The sequence below is a fragment of the Rousettus aegyptiacus genome, unplaced genomic scaffold (assembly GCF_014176215.1).
Source record: "Rousettus aegyptiacus isolate mRouAeg1 unplaced genomic scaffold, mRouAeg1.p scaffold_m13_p_14, whole genome shotgun sequence".
Taxonomy (NCBI): domain Eukaryota; kingdom Metazoa; phylum Chordata; class Mammalia; order Chiroptera; family Pteropodidae; genus Rousettus; species Rousettus aegyptiacus.
Genome location: NW_023416289.1, coordinates 43,603,319 through 43,621,467, shown reverse-complemented (window position 1 = coordinate 43,621,467; position 18,149 = coordinate 43,603,319). Strand labels below are relative to the sequence as shown.

General features: G+C 50.5%; 1 protein-coding gene across 1 annotated transcript; it reads left to right on the top strand.

Annotated features, from left to right (window-relative positions):
* The first annotated feature begins 2,270 nt into the window (after nt 1–2,270).
* FBXO46 (F-box protein 46) lies at nt 2,271–15,927 on the top strand. The gene is made up of 2 exons (XM_016155322.2): nt 2,271–2,370; nt 13,012–15,927. Exon 2 carries the CDS (start codon nt 13,090–13,092, stop codon nt 14,905–14,907), a length of 1,818 nt encoding a protein of 605 aa, XP_016010808.2. The 5' UTR covers nt 2,271–2,370; nt 13,012–13,089; the 3' UTR covers nt 14,908–15,927.
* The last annotated feature ends 2,222 nt before the right edge of the window (nt 15,928–18,149 follow it).

Here is an 18,149-nt window from a genome sequence, read left to right as displayed (position 1 = left end):
TCCTAAAATAAAGACCTCAAGAACCCCAGACTGTCACTTCAGACCTCAAGTTGTGGCCTCAACCTTAAAACGAAGATCTCATATGTGAGTCCGGCTCTGACATCAGACTCTAAAATTAAAGCCCCATACTCAAGGGCCTCCAGACTGTAAAACTTAATTCTTGGGGTCCCAAACTGACTCCAGACCCTAGATCTCAACCTCATCTTCTGTATTGAAATTTTAGATCCTAAATTTACACTGAGGCTTCAATCCTCCCAAATTCGACCCTGGGCCACTAAAATGATACTCCAGAACTCAGAACGACGATTTCCAGATCCCCAAATAAGGATCCAACAGGAAAGCTTCTAGTCACAAAACCAAGACCTTCAGATTCCAAAACTAGTTATATCCAGACACAAATCCTCCCATACCCTACCTTGAGACTCTAGGTCCCCAATGCTATTCAAACAGAGCCCAGATCTCAAAACCTGGGTCAGGCCTCAAACCCAGACTCGGCTCTCTTGCCCCAGTCCTGCCTCACCTGCGACCCTGCACCCCGGGTACGCTCACCCCTGTCCCCCTGAGACCCTCAGAGGGAGGCCACGGCCACAAAGTGCCGCTCCTGAGTGGACCTCAGGCTCTCCTCTTGCCAGTAGTGTCAGTCAGTTTCCCACCCCGATTTTCCTCCGCCTCCAACACCCGCCTCAAGACGTGCAAAATGGCGTGAGGCCCCCCTTCTGGTTTCTTGCCAGTCCCACACTTGGGAGTCGGATCACACAGCGTCTCCCGCCGGTCCAGGGAGGATGGCGGCGCGTGCGGACTCCACGCCAAGCTCGGTCACCACGTTCCCAACTCGGGCGTGGGGTGGGTGCGAATTCCCTGGGTGTGAGGCTCCTGAGTGAGGCCTGAGGAGGAGAGCAAGAGTGCGCTCCCGAAGCCGGACCACGCCCCCACCAGTTCCCGCCAAGTGTGCTGGGAGCGACACTGGAAATGGGAAAGGGCAGGGTGCAAGTGGCCGTGCGCACGCGCGCCTGCGGAAGTGCCCTGTCTTCTAGCACAGCACGAGCTTGGCCTCGTGCTTCCTGACACAGCTCTTGCTGGTGCGCGCCAAAGTGCCAACCAATCGGCGCTCGCTCAGCTGCCCGCCTTTTCGGCGGGCCACTCCCACCTAGCCACGCCCCCTGACGATTCCCCGGGTTACTGGGCCAGCTAGTTACTAACGAGGAGGCGGGATCTTCCCAACTGCCAACCTTCCAGAAGAGAGATCTGGCCAGTCTCCCTTCAGGCCCTCAGGTGTCCCTTTTTCCTTCAGTGTATAGCTAACGTGTGCCAAGCACCATGCTGGAAGTGGGAATTTAGCCACAGTCTTTCCAGTGCAGTCTGGAAGGCCCAGAGACCATGAGAATCTAGTGAGGCAGGGGTTGCGGTTAAAGATTCAAAGAGGAAGGACATCGGAATTGTGCCTTAGCAGTTCTCCTCACGAAGATGTATGCGCCTTGTTACAGCAAACTCTCCATTTTAAAAAGCTCATTCTCATGGTCTGTGAGGAGGATGAACTGGAAAATATAGCTTAAAAGGTGATCTAGAGACCTCGTGGAGAGCAGCAGCCCTGGTGTCCAACACATTTCAGTTCAAATCATTCTTGCTGTGTTGCCATGGAGAAGAAGCTTAATCACTTCTTGTCTTAATTTATAAATTTGGACTGATTCTACTAAGGTTGTCCGCAGGGTGTCTGGCATAAATTTAGCATGCGATATTTACTCAGCACTTATTTACGCTGTTCTGGGTGCTTGAACAAGATACACAAAGATGCCTGTCCTCGTAGAGCTTCTACTCTATGATGTGGACAAGTACGTAGTGCATGAGGATTTCTTCCCTATCAAAGCTTAATTTTCTCATTTGTAAATTAGGAGGTAGTGGTAAGAAAAGGGGGGGGCAGAGAATTGATAGGAAAGTGAGAAAGTACAAGTCATTGTTAATTATTGTGTTAATCAGTTTAAGTAAAACGTTAAACTTGCTCTTTCCTAACTCTCCTCCCCTCACAAATGCTCCTTTGCAATTTTCTCAAGCCCCATTCCAAGGGCCCCCGGCCAAAATGGAGGAGGCTGGACTCCATCTCCCAGCGCGCCTGGCGGGGGCGCTCTTCGCGCCTGCGCTGCTAAGCGCCCAGTCTCCCTCCGGGGAGTTTGAGTCATTCTTTTCCAAAGCCCGCCCAGTTTGCTTCCATCCCCACCGCCAAACTTGACCGTGCTGCCTTCTGGGAGGTGTAGTCCTTGGCTTCCTGGACTCCAATTCCCAGCGGGCTTCGGGGCGGAAACCCGGAAGGGGAGGTTGGAGAGGAGCGAGTGGGGGAAACCCGCGTAGCCGAAGGAGCTGCGGCGCAGGGAGATGGTGAGAACCCAGAGCGGGGGCCGGGGGCGCTTGAGAGCCGGGGCGGAGGTTCGGGACCGGGTGGCGAGGGGGAAGAGGCGGGGGCCAAAGAAGGAGCTAGACGAGGGGAAATCGCTTGAGGGAGGGGGTTGGGAGGAATGAGAGCCGGAGAGAATAGTAAAAGAATGGGGGCTGGGGATGGGTCTTGGAGGTGGGAAGGGAGTCGAGCTTTGGAATTGATTGTAAGGGAGCTCGGAGTTGGGGAAGGGGGTTCCGAGTTGGAGAAGGGGCTAGGCGTCCAGGCAGAGGCCCTGAAAGGGGAATTTTAAGAGGTTTAGCCTGGGGGATATGGAAAGGCATGGGGGTCAGGGCTAGATGAATGAAGGGGTCTGGAGGCTTCGAGCGAGAGGCCAGTTGTGGATACGGTGAATTGGGGCCTCTGGACCAGACTGGCACAGGAGAGCAAGTTGAGATGGTGAGAGAGAGGAATCAATGGTAGAGAGGTGTGTAGATTAGGGTCCAGGACCGGGTGGGATGGGGAGTTTGAGATTAGGGGCCGGGATGTAGTGATAGTTTTTGCCTAGTCCAACCAGAGACTCCTGATAAACCGGACAGTCACAGAACTGTAAGATGACATGGCCAAAGGGCCCGTAGAGACAACCTTTTGCACGCTCATTTCTCCAGTGGGGTTTAGAAAAGAGTAGTGGTTTATGTGTCCCGGCAGTCCAGCAAGCAGGTCTCCTGTTCCGCCACTTCTTTGTGACCTGGGCAAGTCTCCGCTCTCTGAACTTATCTGTGTTGTGGGAATAGCAAGGCACCAAGAGGAGGGGAGGCGCCGGAAGATTGTTGCCCTGGCTGGCAGTCTTCCGTCTCAGAGCTGTTGGTGGCAAGTTCCCCACCCCAGGAATGCGACTAGGTCACAGGTGCTAATAGATTCCCCTCCTTTTCAGTTCAGCCCCAGGGGCATTGTCTCAAAACCTGGCACTGATCTCGGCACACCCCAGGTCAGAAGCATGCAGGGGCTCCCCACAGTCATTACAGCTAACACTTATTGTTCAGGAAGTGCCTGGCCCTGTTCTTAGCTGTTGTGCGTATTAACTCGTTTAATTCTGTAAACCCTCCTGAGGTGTAGATGCTGTTATTATCTCTATTCTGTAGAAAGGAAGCTGAGGCACAGAGAAGTTAAGCAACTTTCCAAAGGTCATCCAGCATTAAATGGTAGACTCAGGATTCCAACTTAGGCATCTTGGCTCAGAATCTGTGCTTTCACTGCTATAATTTAATCTCTCCTTGTACTGAAGTACAGTGTCATGAGTAGAATTATGAGTGAGACAGAGACTCCAGAACTGAAGCAGTCTTCAGTTTGAATTTTAGTTCTGCCATTTACGTGCTGTGTGACCTTGAACAAGTCTTTCGTTCTCTCCTCGACTATAAAATGGGATGAGTGATCCTAGGACAGTTAGAAGGTTCACGGAGGTGAGCACGCAAAGTATTCGGAGTAAGTGCTCAGTACATGTGAGTTGTCGTTTTTTAACGTGAATGGGAAGCAGACCTGAGGGAGGCGAGTGAGACGTCAGCCAGGTGGCCCCCATTCCTTTCTCTCCCAGGTTGCCCTACTTATCTCAACTCTTCTAGTTCCCTAGCCTCTACCCCGGGCTCCCAAGTGCAAGGATGGCTCCCCAAGGGGGTGCTCAGAAACTCAATCTGTCCCCATTCCCATTCCCATCCCCAGCTAAATATAAATAATTCACTTGCCAATGTCCAGCCTGGCCTAACTCCAGGTATTCCAGTGAATAGGAAATATTTCTAACAACTGTGTGTAGTTTCTCCCCCCACTTTCTCAACAGCGGCCTTTTGGTCAGTAGGGCCTTGCTGGGCAGATGCGCAACTTTGTAATTCATGTTGGTTCATTTGTTGTGCGGCTTCCTGAGTATCAGTTCTTTGACCCTGATAGGAAAGCACTGACGTCAGGCCCAGGTTTGAACCCCCACCTCTGCCACGGTGTCCTTGACCAAGTTGCATTCCTAATCCCGGCCTCAGTTTTCTCATGTAAAATGGGGCCACGTTCCAACCAATAAGGCTCTCATAAGGAGTGAATGAGGTAACATATAAAATGCCTAGTGCTTATAAAGCCCTCGGTAAATGTGAAGTCTTTTAATGATTTTAATTTCAAGCAAAATTTATTGAGCTGTGTGCTCTAGAACCAGAATACCCAGATTTGAATCCTGGCTCAGTCACCTACCCATTGTGTGACTTTGGGCAGATCACTTTACCCTTTTGGACCTCAGTTTCCTCTTCTGGAAAAAGTGAGTGTATTCCTTGAGTAGTCCACAGTGTCAGTAGAGCACCTACTGTGTGCCAGTGCCTATACCAGCTGCAGGCTGACATCCTACCCTTGGAGAACTCACTGTTGTCACAATGCTGAGGCAGTTTTGCAGCTCTGGTAGTGTTTGTGCTCATTTTCAGTTTGGGGGTTTTTCTTTCACTGATTCATTTTCAGCCCCTCATGCCAGCTTTGCCTGCGCATCATCGTTTTCATGGCTTTTTAACCATTTGTCACTAGCTTTTAGTGAATTATCTGAAATCATATTGGTTTGGGGAAAAGTTGTCAACCTCTCACTCATCCTTGTTACCCGTATGTCACATCGGAGCACCCCAGGGCAATGCGATGCTTTTTTTTTCCCCTTTCATTTATTTGTCTTAGAAAATGTGTCTGCTTTCCAAGTCATTTTGCCTTTTCTTAAAATCTTAAATGTATTTTCAATCTCTTCTTGTCTGAAGCTTACTCAGACAAGATGATATTTTTACCATTTTTAATGGTGTTATTTCTAGCAGTTGTGGTAAAGCCGTATTATTCCTAAAAGCACAAGTTTTCTATAAAAAGCTTGGCCCGTCACCTGCTCTGTGATATCATTCCGACCCCATCAATCAGATCATAACCTCTCCCTCCATGTGCTCCTGATCCCTTTTACTTGCTCTATTTGTTTCCCATAGCACTCACCACTTTGAAACTTACTATGTATTTATTGTCCCTCTCTCCAATTAATATATCAGCCCCGTGAGGACAAGGATTTCTTTCTTTTCCCTGCATATCTCCAATGCTTGGAACAGTGCCTTGCACAGAGTAGCTACTCTATAAATATCTGTTCAATTAATAAGTGAGACACAATGCCGAACCATAACAAAGGAGTGGCCATAATTTGGTTATTGTAAGGGCTAGGATCAATTTAATTTCAGTATGTGAAATAAAGAGAGAAGAAGGCTTTGGCTGGTCTGTGATTTCCAAACTCTTAAGTAGCCTCACTTTTTCTTAATAATCCCAGCATCTGATTAGTGAGCCTCTCTTTGGTGCCTAGTTGGCACTGAGTGCTCTCCTGGGTTGATTTCAGTAAATCGTCAACCAGCCCGTGGGTAGACGCTGTTATCAACATTTTACAGTGGGGGAAACTGAAGCATGGAGGGTGAGCACACTGCCTGAGGTCACACCCCGAGAAGTGGGAGAGCTGGGGTGCTGGCAGGCCCTGCCTGGATTCCGTCTGCATCCTAGATCTCTAGATCCTGACAAGATGAATTTAGATGATTCCTCCCATTACAGAGCTTTTAGTCAGAAAAATTTGCCAGGGAGAAAGGCCAGCAGACCCTGAGACCAAAAAGCCAAGAAAAGGGGATGGATGGGTGAGGATCGTGGACATACGGTGGCAGGGCGGGCGATGTGGAACAGAAGGAGCAGGACCAAGAACAGGGCCCTTGGTGTCCTGCTACCAATTCCTTTGTGACTGTGGGCAAGTGTCTTCCCCGAGCACCTGCTTTGTGCCCAGCCCTGTCCTGGACATGACCCAGACAGCCCCAACCCTGGGATGGAAGTGCCCCAAGGTGGGGAGAGGTGTGTCACCTGAGTCAGCATAGGGGATCAATCGGACGTCTGGGTTTTTTTTTGGTCATTTCCTTCCTTCTTTCTTTGGTTTGTTGATGTTTCAGACAGCTTAAGTTGTACGCTTAGCTTGTTAATTGTCAACCTTTCTCTGGTCTTTATGCCTTTATGGGGACAGGTTCGCCCTAGACCTGCCGCACAGCTGTCCTAGCGCTTTCTTTACCTTCACCTGGGGATGCCTTTTGCCTCCCGTCTGGGCTAGATCTTATTTCCTTGATCTGATCCCTTCCTTTTTCTTAGTTTACTCCTTCATTTTATAGAAGCAAATCCTCTAGTTGTTCTCTGAGAAAGGGTTCATGGACATGTCTTTGTTTTTGCAAACTTGCACGTCTTGGAATGGTTTTAAGCAGGAGAGTGGGAGGGTCCGATTCGTGATTGGAAAGCTCTCTGGGGCTAGGATGGTGCGGGGAGAGCTAAACTAGCCCAGTTAGCCAGGTGTGGAGGCTGGAGCAGCTGCGCTTTGGAGGAGGAGGAGTCCCAGCCTTCCAGAAACCACAGGTTGGAGGGGCGAGAGGCCTTTGCCCAGGTCATTGTCATTCAGCAATGACAGATGACAAGTGCTGCAAGAAGAGGCCTCAGGAGGGCACCAGGACAGCTCCTGGGAGCAGGATTTCCACGGGTGGACTTGGCTGAAATCAGCCAGCTTTTTCTAACAGGTCCCCAGTATCAGATGTACTGAAGACAGAAAGCTGTGTGAGGCGTTTATTCATCCAAACAAATATGTGTTGCACACCTACCGTGTGCTGGGGCATTGCTTCTCAAACTTAAATGTGCCTGCAGTTGCCCTGGAGACCTTGTTGAAGATCACATTCTGATTCAGCAGGTGTAGGCTGGAGCCTGAGAGCGCCTTTCCAACACACTCCCAGGGGCCGCTGCCCCGGGACCACCCGTAGGGTGGCCAAGTGCTCGGTGCTGTTCTAAAATCTGGGGATATACCAGTGACAAAACTAGACAAAAATACCAGCGGTGGGGGAGCTTTTGTTTTAGTGAAGGGAGACTGAAAATAAACTTTATAAGCAAAGTTTACAGTATATTTTGATGGTAATGTGTGCTAAGGAGAAAAATAATCGGGAAGGGGGAAGGAGAGCTTATGGTGTGTCTGGTGAGGGCTGCAGTTTGAAATCTAGGGAGGTCTCATGCAGTTGATTTCTGAGCAAAACCCAGAGGAAGTGAGGAGGCAAGACTGTGGGTACCTGGGAAGAGCATTCTGGGCAGGGGGAACAGAGAGCGCGAATGCCTTGACTGAACAAGATGTCCTTGCAAAGGGCTCGGTACACTCAGTGAATGAAGCTGCTGGCGCATCATGCACTCGTGCTCTGCAGGCTGCCAAGCTCGGGTGATTCAAAGCTCTGCCTCAAGCTGCGTTCAAAGCCAATTACTTAGCCATTTTATGTCTCCATTTCCTAATCTTTGACATGAGATTAAAAATAGCGAGATGTGAGAATTGAATGAGTTAATATTTATAGAGCACTTAGAGCAAAGCCTGGCTCACAGTGAGTGCTCAAGTGTTAACTGCTCTTGTGATCATTTTCTCTCTAATATATTCATGTTGGTCATGACTGTTTATTTGGATGTCTGCCCCCTTTCCTATGAGCTCTTCCTGGTGAGCTCAGTGTCATCTCTGTGTCCTCAGTGCCCAACCCAGGGCCAGCGCGCATGAGGACCTCTGAATGTCATACTAGGGATGTGAAATGTGGATTCTGTAATTGTCGAGGGCATTCCATCAAGGGTATTGATTATGTGGTGGTTCGAGTCCTTACTAATTTTATCATTTCAACTGATCTCTATGGAGAGATATGTTAAGGTTTCCCGTTACATTTATGAATGTGCCAAACTCTCTTTTTCATCTTGTTTTCTTGCTGTACATATTTTGAGGCCATAGTATTTGGGACACTTGTTGAGAACTTTTTTTTTAATGGGTCAGTTTGTTTTGTCACTCTCTTTGTCCCTAATAATAACTTTTGCTTTTGCCAATTTTTTTTTTTTAAGCGTCAATATCACTCAGCTTGTCTCTTGTTTCATATTTGCCTGGTCAGTCCCCCCCCCCCCCTCTTTTTACTTGCAGTCTATCTGTATTGTGATGTTTTACAATAAGTGGATCTTCATGGAGCACTCTCTGAAAGCCGATCTAATGTAGGACCTCTTTCTGGGCTCAGCATGTGAGGAGTTAGAAAATTCTGCCCCAGTGACCCCACTGGCTAGGACACAGACAGAACCTGGGTGTGAAACAGAGTTTACACTGCCAAGGCCTCAAGAAGTTTAGGACCTGGAGCCTGGGGAAAAGAGATTTGATCTATCCAGTCCCATGCTGAGCAGTGCTGCTGGGGACACCATGATGACCGTGAGAGTTCTGGCCATTCCTCCCTCCGCTGGGGAGTTTATGGTCCAGTGGAGGAGACAGATCCATGCTTAGACACTGATGACTCAGAGTGGGCAGGGCTGGGACAAGGGAGCTGTTCCAGGTGAGCGGCTTCCAAGAAGAGAGCTCAGGGAAAGCCTCCCCGTTAAAGTTACATTTGCGCAAATGCAAAGAACATGGAAGGGAAGAGCTAGGTGGCTCTGAGGAATAGATAGCGAGGAGGGCAGGGTGGGAGCCCAGAGGTGGAGCCTAACCCAGCTTGGTGGCTTAGCTTCTTGGAAGAGGGGATGGCTGAGCTGAGACCTCAGAGAATATGTAGTGAAACAGTAGAGCACAGTGGTCTGGGATCAGATTCCCAGGGTTCGCATCCCTGCTCTAAGTCACACAGGCTCTGCGTGACCTTGGGCTGGTTAGGCAACCTCTCCTGCTCCGTTTTCTTCATCCATACAATGGAGATATTAGCTTCTCCTGAGGATCAGACTGGCCTAGTAGTCTAACTACTCTCTGTGCCAAATCAGGTGCCCACCTGGCTGCACTGGGGGTGTGGAGTGAGGGGGGAGGGATGAAGCTAAACCGGTCAGGTACCTGGGCTTTTCCCCAAGGGCACTGGGAAGTTGGCAGGTTTCGAATAGGGTAGGGACATGGTCAGGTTTATGCTTTAAGAAGATCCTTCTGGCTGTGATGTGCAGGGTGGTTGGAAGCAGGCAAGGCTGGGGCAAGGTGTTTGGGGAACAGGGGATGCCTGGCCAGGGGCCAGCAGTGGAGCCACCTTTGGGTTTGGTGTCTCCCGAATTAGCCTGGCATTGAAAGGATCTAGACCAGGGCTGTTCGATAGAAATATAGTGAGTGGCATATGTGTAATTTAAAATCTTCTAGTAGTCACATTTTAAAAGTCAAAGGAAAGAGAGGTTAATTTTAAATATTTTATTTAATTATATGCTAGATATTATCTTTTCTTGTATTAAGACTGAGCCAGATTTGGGGCGGCTGGTTGGAAAGACTGAACTGAGAGAGATGTCCGTTTAGTACCATGGCGTCAGCCTTGAATGCCAAGCCCAGAGGCTTAGACTCAGTGCCGCGAGAGCCTTCGCGGGTTCTGCCATTTGGTTTTCCGGGTGAGGTGATCCCGTTGCCCCGTTTCTCCCGCAGGAAATCTCGGCCCCCAGATTTCCCAACCAAAGCTAAGCACTCTCAGATCTTTCTGCTGGCTTCTTTCCTTCCCAGAGTCTCTATCCTAGAGCTGCTTGGCTCTTTAAATCGCCAACCGTCCATCAGGGCTCCAGTTTAGAGGGAATGTCATGTAATAAACCTCTCCTCGAATGCAGTGGCCTGCGTCCCGGCTCCGTTCCTCCGTTTAGCAGGAAGTTGGGAATTGCTCCACGCTCTCTTACACATGCGGCTGTTTGCACACCTCCTCCGTCACCTCTCGCCTACTCCTCCCTCTTTCGAAGTTGGGCCCCTTCGCCAAGGCCTTCCTTATATGGGCACGGCCTCGAACGGCAGCCGCTCATTGGCTGGGGGCGTCACGCGCGAGTCTGTCAACAAAGGGGCGGAGGGAAACTAGGAGTGAGGGGGCGGGCCGCCTTCCCTCTCCTGCGCATGCGCAGGCGTGTGGGCTGCCGCCTGCTCCCTTCGCAGGGGGCGGGGCCCACGGGTGAGGGGCCCTTTGGGGGCGTGTCTAGGTTTCGAAGGTCGTCAGTGGGGGTTGGCGGATTCTGGGGGGGCGGTTACAAAATTTGGGAGGTTAATTTGCATTGAAGCGATATTTTGGGGCTTGGGAAGTGTTTGCATGGGTGTGGGATATACTTGGGGTTCCCTTGAGCTTCGAGGGAGTCTTGGGTTTTGAGTTTGGGTTCTCGTAATGTGGGTTTGGTTGTGTTGTAGGGGTCTCCTTTAAGGTTTGGGTTGTTTGGTGGGTACATGACTTGGGAGCTCAAAGAGAGACTCAGAAGCAGAGTGAAAAATCCAGGACTACCAGAATGCCTGGCCTTTCACCTGTCCCGACTTTGGGGACTCGAGACTTGGGGTTCAGCTTCTCTGTGCCTCATCTGGACACAGAGACTAAATACACTGCCTGCTTCCTAGGGACTGGGAAGATTAGCAAGAATTGTTAGAACAGTACCTAATTAGTTGCAGTGCGCCTACGATAAGCGCGTGTCTGCTATTATAACATTTGTAGGGTTTCTTTGGGAGTATTTGGGGGGTGCTTATGGCTTTGAGAAATACATGGTTTGAGATTAGTCTTATGTATTAGGGAGCTTTTTATGTTGTAGCGAGTTCTTTTGCGGTTGGGGAAACTTCTGTGGAATTAGGGAATACATGTCAAGGGTTTAGAAAGAGCTTGAGGTGAGCATAGGAAATCAGGAAACTGGTCTTTGGGGGCATCTGTGAGGTTGGGAAATTGCTGTGTAGGAGTTCTTGGTAGGTGTGGGATTTGTGAGGGGTTCTTTGAAATTGGGGCCTTCTGTGCCAGAGGGGGTATGTATGTATGTATGTATGTATGTATGTATGTATATGTATATATGTATGTATTTGGCAAGGCAACCCTTGGTTGACCTCACAGATTACAAGGACCTTGTCGTCTTACAATCCGTTACTTTTTAATTTTTTCTGCCTACAGCACCTGGTCTTCCTTGGTGGTCTCCCATCCAAGTACTAACCAGGCTCAACCCTGCTTAGCTTTTGAGATCTGGCTTAAGGGTGGCACGGCTGTAGACCAGAGGGGATATTTATAGGTTTGGAGGTTTAAAGTAAAATTTGGAAGGGTTGATACTTTGGGGGCCATTGATATTCTGGAGATAAGGGTAGGAACCGCTTAGGGGATTTCAGGGGATGGTCAAGTTATAGAGGGATGGCATCTACAGAAAATGGTCTTTGCTGTGTTAGCATCTGTTCCTGGACATTTAGATGCATTGGTGGTTGGTAAACTTAGCCATCTATAAGTTTTAGGGGCCATATGATGGTGGTGGTTTTTTTGTTTTGCTTTGTTTTGTTTTTTATTTTAAGCAAGGAACTGAAAATTCAGCAGGGGCTGTAAGTGTTTGAAGGGTAGGTAGGATTAGGGATTATGGGGGTAAGAATTTTTAGGATTAGGACTTCTTTTGTGACTGATATCTCTGGGTGTTTGGAGGCTGCCTGGATTTTGAATGGTGTCTACAGGACCATAAAGTGATGGGGTTTTAGTGGTGTCTGTGGGAATTGCCTGTATTTAGAGAGTCTATAATGTAGAGATTAGCAAACTTTTTCTATAAAGGGCCAGACAACGAGTATCATAGGCTTTGCAAGGCCACATGTTCTCTGTTGCAACTACTCGACTCTGCTATAGCAGCATGAAAGCAGCAATAAACAAATGAGCATGTTTCAATAAAACTTTATTTGCAGAGTCAAGCAGTGGGCCACATTTGGCCCATGGGCCATAGTTTGTCTGCCTGGTTTATAGGCATGGGGAAGGTTTGAGACTTGGAGGGGATTTTGGTTTCCAGGTGTCTGGAGGGGGAAGGGTCAGGGAAGGATTGAGACTTGAGGGATGTGGTCTTTGTTTGTCCTGCAGTGGGAAGTGGTCGTGTTAGACTCAACAGAATTGCCCCTAGATCAGCTTATGCACACGTCGTCCTTGCAAAATAGAATGGTCGTTATTAAGAAAGTTCTGAATTGAAAAGTCCAAAAAGCAAGTTTGAGGGCCTGGGTTTGCACGACATAATCCTTTCCCACTCTGAGCCTCAGTTTACCTGTATGCAGTTTGGAGGGGAGGGCTTCTCATTCTGGGGATCTGTGGCTCTGCTTAAGGGAACTACCTGCACAGTCTAGAATTACCTGCATTTTTCTGGAGGAAGATAACACAGCTTCAAGAAGTTCTCAGAGAGTCCCATGACCCAAACAAAGTGAAGAGCTGATTTCTTAAAGGCCTGTCTGGCTCTGACCTCAGATTTTTTTCTTCCCCCGCCCAGCCCACCTCGTTCCTTCCTCCGTGGGCTCAAGCAGCTGTAGCTGTGGGCAGGGCTGGGAATTCTCATCTTTTTAAGAACTGGCTATTAGGGGAGCAAATAGAAAAAGGAGGAGCTGTCAGTTGGTATTCTCACTGAAGTTTAAGGGTGATGGTATCAGGAGGCCTCTGGACTGGGAGTGAAGGCAGTCAGGCAGTGAAGTGTGATCTCTAGGGCTGGAGCAAGCTGCCCGCTCCGATCAGGCTCTGGGTGTTAAAAGTGCAGGTCCCGTGCCCTCTGCAGCCTGCCATTTGCTCACCTGTGCAGTAGGGGCAGGAATGGCGTTCTTGGTGATCTAATTTGGTCTGCCCCTTCAGGAGAGGTTGAGGTCAGGGTGGTACAGAGGGCAGGCTCCCCCAGCTCCCCAACCTACTCTTCCCTGTCTCCAGGTGGCCTGTGGAGTCCCTCACCACCATCCAGATCCTAACATACAGTGAGCCCCTGCCTGTCTGCCACCATTCCCCAGAATGGACCGCGGCAGTCTCCTGCCCTTCCAGCTGTGGTGTCCCCGTCCCTTTGGTACCTACTCACAGAATCAGCCACGCCAGCCTTCTGCAGCCCTCAAGCCGTCGGCCTGCCCCGAGCCAGGTGGTGGGGCTGAGCCAGATCACGGACCTGCACATTCAGAGAACACGCCGCCCCCCTTGGCCACAGAGGCCTCTGCCCCTCAGCCTGGCCCACTCCTCTCAGCTGCAGCTGCTGGTGACGAGGGTCGAGTCCTGCTGGACACGTGGTATGTTATCAAGCCCGGGAATACAAAGGAGAAGGTGGCCTTTTTTGTGGCCCACCAGTGTGGTGGCGGCAGCCGGGCCAGCTCCATGAAGGTCAAGGGGCACTGGGGTAGTGACAGCTCCAAGGCCAAGCGGAGGAGGCGCTGTCTTGAGCCTACTAAAGCTCCGCCTGACCCAGGGGGCCAGGAGGGGCCCCCAGCTTCTGAGGGGACCCCAGCCTCAGCCAGCGAGGACGTGGACCTGCTCTCTGTGGCGGAGATGGTGGCCCTGGTGGAGCAGCGGGCGGCACTGGCACTGCAGAGCTACCCGCGCCCTGGCACCCCGGCTCCTGTGGTCTTTGTGTCAGCAGAGCAGGGTGGGCCTGCCAAGGGCCTGGGGTCGGAACGGCGGTCTGGTGGAGGGGACTGCAGCCGTGTAGCTGAGGCGGTGGCCCACTTCGAGGCCCAGCGGGACAACCCGCCGGCCAAGGGTCTCCGCAAGGAGGAGCGGCCTGGGCCAGGCCCTGGGGAGGTGCGCATCGCCTTCCGCATCTCCAATGGCCGAGAGCCCCGTGCACCGGACGGCAGCTTGCCCAACGGGAGTGGGGGCCGGCCCGGCTGTGCCTACCCTGGCAGCCCGGGGCCCGGGGCCCGAGCCAAGGACAAGATCACCTGCGACCTGTACCAGCTCATCAGCCCCTCTCGGGACGCCCTCCCCAGTAATGTGGAGTTCCTTCTGGCCAGGGCAGATGAAGCCAGCGAGGGCGAGACCCCAGCCCCTGCCAGGCCCGAGGACACACCTCCGGCTCCCCCTCCCCCCCCTGCCCGGGACTGCGGAGCATCTGGCTTCCATGTGGACGTGGTGGTGACGGGCGTGGTGGACGAGTGCATCTTTTTTGGCAAGGATGGCACCAAGAACGTGAAGGAGGAGACAGTGTGCCTGACGGTCAGTCCCGAGGAGCCTCCGCCACCTGGCCAGCTCTTCTTCCTCCAGTCCCGTGGGCCAGACGGGCCCCCCGAGCCACCCCCAGCTGACTCACCAGCCACTGCGCCTGGCCCAGAGGACGCTGAGGGCACAGCGGACACCTCTCTGTGTCGCCTGTACCGGCACGTGTCTCACGACTTCCTGGAGATACGCTTCAAGATCCAGAGGCTGCTGGAGCCACGGCAGTACATGCTGCTGCTGCCCGAGCACGTGCTGGTCAAGATCTTCAGCTTCCTGCCCACGCGGGCCCTGGCAGCCCTCAAGTGCACCTGCCACCACTTCAAGGGCATCATCGAAGCGTTCGGTGTGCGGGCCACAGACTCGCGCTGGAGCCGCGACCCACTCTACCGTGATGACCCTTGCAAGCAGTGCCGCAAGAGATATGAGAAGGGCGACGTGTCGCTCTGCCGCTGGCATCCCAAGCCCTACCACCACGACCTGCCTTATGGACGCTCTTACTGGATGTGCTGCCGCCGAGCCGATCGCGAGACGCCCGGCTGCCGCCTGGGGCTGCACGACAACAACTGGGTGCTGCCGTGCCACGGGCCGGGTGGGGGTGGGGGCCGGGCCGGCCGGGAGGAGGGGAGGTGAAGCCGGGGGAGGGTGGGGGGAGAGCCCGCTGTGCCCACCCCCACCCCTCCCCCTGGGAGCCGAGGGCCAGAACTGGGTCGCCAGCCTGTACCCCTAGTCCAGGCAGCGCCAGTCCCCCTCCAGAACTGAGGTGGGGTTCCAGGGGGTGACCTGAGAAAGCACTCCAATTGACCCCTATTTTCTATTCTTCCGACCCAGGGCCGGGGACCCTCAAGGAGGGCGTTTTTTTTTTATCAGCATCTCAACTTTCTTCTCTGTTCGGCCCCAGCACCCTCCCTGCCACTACACCCAGGGACCTGCCAGCAGGGAGCAGACGGCAGCTAATTTTGGTACTACTTAAGGGTTCCCCCATCCTGGCCCCCTTCTGCTCCTCCCCCCAGCTCTCTGTCTCTGGAGCCCTGTCCTACCAAGAGGCCGCCACACCAGGGCTTCCCTTCTGTCTAGGAATCGGGGGCCATCCGATTGCAGAACATACTGGGCACGTTTCATGGCAGCCCGCCTGCCGTAGCTAGATGTTTTCCCCATTAAGACAATAAAAATCACTCTTTCTCCTGAACCTCAAGCTACCGGTCTCTCCACTTCCCCTAAAGGGGAAGAGAAAGTAAGTCAGTCGAAGGATAAAAATTTCCCTCCTCCCATTATTTAAGCTATTGTATCACTCCTCCCCCCCCCCAAAAAAAAAAAAAGCTGTGAAGCCCTTTGCCTCGCTCTTGACAGCGTGGGGGGCCGGTGGGCAGGGACTGCGGGTTCGAATTTCTGGGTTGTTTTTCCTTCCGCTCTGGGTACTAGTTCAGGCATTGGGGTCTCTCCACCCTCAGCCACAATGTGTTTCTTTAGAATCCTTTGGTCACCTGAGACCTTGATTTTCAGACAATTTGTGCGGGGGTGTTTCTGTTCATTCTGTTTAGGTGGAGGTTTTGTTCTTGTTTTTTCATCCTTGTGGTTCTGGAAGCTTCTGGCGTGTGGCATCTGACCAGTTTTGAATTGGTCCTTTCTATAAAATCCATATTTATAAGGTTGGGCCTAGACTGGTTTGTGTTGTTCAGGGAGGGTGTTTGGGAAAGAAGGGGGCGGGGAGATGTGGGTCCCATGCATGGTGAAATGGAAAAAGTTGAAAGAAAAGGATCCTTAGCTACATTCCTTAGCATGAGATTTCCAACTCTTCATCTGTGTCAGTTTGGACTCAAAAACCTCAAAATACTAGTAGCTTAAACAAGATAGTTTTTATTTCTGTAGAAATCCAGTGTTGGGCAGGCCCTGATATGATCAGGGACCCAGTCTCCTTCTAGCTCACTGTTTCTTCATTCTTCATCTGTGGCCCTCATCCTCATCGTCCAAGATGGCTGCGAGAACACCAGCCATCACCATTCTGCAGGAAGAGAAGCCCCCTTCCTTCCACAAGCACTGCACCATACAGCAGGCAGGTCCTCAACATCATTTCATTACAATGATGAGATGCTGTAGGAACTTAACTCTCGTTTATATCAATTAGCCTATGATAAAACTTTTTCTTATATATCATTTTGCTTAACATTGCAGAACCTTAGCTATCGACTGTGTTAAGGACTTACTGTACTTCTGTATACTTCTCACTGGTCAGAACTTAGCCATATGGAAGGGCTACAGAGGAGACTAGCAAATGTGGTCTTTCAGCTGGATGTATTATGCCCAACAAGAAACTCTTTTGTTAAAATCCCTATGATGAAAGCTTTAAAATATTCACTTAATTATTTACTAAATAAAAAGGGAGGATTAAGACATATAAAAATTCAAGTATAAAAAAAGAGGGAAAAATGGATATTGAGAGGTAGCAAACAGTCTGTGATATTCTTATCAGTGAATCAAAATATCCAGAGATACTGAGATATATCATAGTAGTTATTCAATGCTGACATTTTAGAATCAAAGAGACCTGGATTTGACCCTTGGCTGGGTTTTGTGGGACTTCAGTTTCCTGTAGAGGGAGGGCCAGGTTATCTGGACTCTCCTGCTGAGAACAGGAAGTAATCTTAAAAGCATCAAATAGCCAATAAAACACAGTTAAAGACGCACTAAGCCAAAAAGTTAAGGGAAAGGTACATGGGACTCTGAAGCCACTTTTGCCCTCAAGGCATTTGCTGATATGAACAAACTTGAGTTTCCTATTTGTAGTCTTATTGGGACAAGCAGGCAGGAGTCAAAGCCAAAGCCTGCCCAAGACAGAGAATCTAATAGCTGGGATCCCACCAAGGTAGGGATGGCCCAGAAGACTGCAGAGATGTTCTAAATGCTGAGAGGGGAACACTAGACCAAGGGAAAGGGTAAAAGACTTGAGAATTTATGGTCACAAACTGGCCTTTGGCTGGTGTGCAGCCCAGGTGTGCATCACTTGTGTGTCCACTTCTAGCTGAGATTTATGGCAGAAACAGACAAACCCTCTGGTACAAGGAACTGTCATTTAAAATCCCAGGAATAAATCAGCATGAGCAAGAAACGACAGAGCAAAACCAGACCCACGAAGGCTTCAGATGGTGAGACTGTCACAAATTAGAATACATTAGAGCCTGGAAATAGAGCTAAATATTGGGAACCCATAACTAAATAATTGCCTAAGCATATATGAAAGAGAAAAACCCACAAACTCATAATCAAAAGTAATAACTCAGTGGCTGGGCTAAACAAATTAGACACAACTGAAGAAAGATTTGTTGAACCAGAGATAAGTCTGAAAAGTAGCAGAGGCAAAAGAAAACACGAAAGGTTATAGAGGATAGAGTGAGAAAGTTTAATATTGGCGTTCTGGACTTAAAAGAGAATAGTGTAAAAAATTTAAAGATGATGGTTCCAAATTCCAGGCCGTTAAAAGATCAATAAGCCCAATGAGTCGTAAGCAGGATAAATACAAAGAAACATACACCTGGACACACTGCAGTGACAGTGTCCAGCAGCAGATTTCTCTGAAGCTGTTCCTTAATCTGAAAAATGACAATACTGACGGTTCCTAAAAAGATTGACACATGAGATGTCACATCTAGAGAGCTCGTCGATAACACCTGGTGGACCCTTCATCGTGTGAGGCTGGGGGACCCCAAGATCAAGAGATGGATGGGAGCTAGGGAGAACACCTTTCCGAACCTCATCTGTAAAATGGGGCTTACACTCCTGATCCTGGATGCACGCAGAAAACGTGCGTGTTGTGCATTCAACCAGGATGCCTTGCACAGAGGCGTGGAGGCTGGGATGTACCCAGACACTGCTTCCAC

Coding starts and splice junctions, on each gene's coding strand:
- FBXO46 (XM_016155322.2), top strand. CDS start 13,090: ATGGACCGCGGCAGTCTCCTGCCCTTCCAGCTGTGGTGTCCCCGTCCC.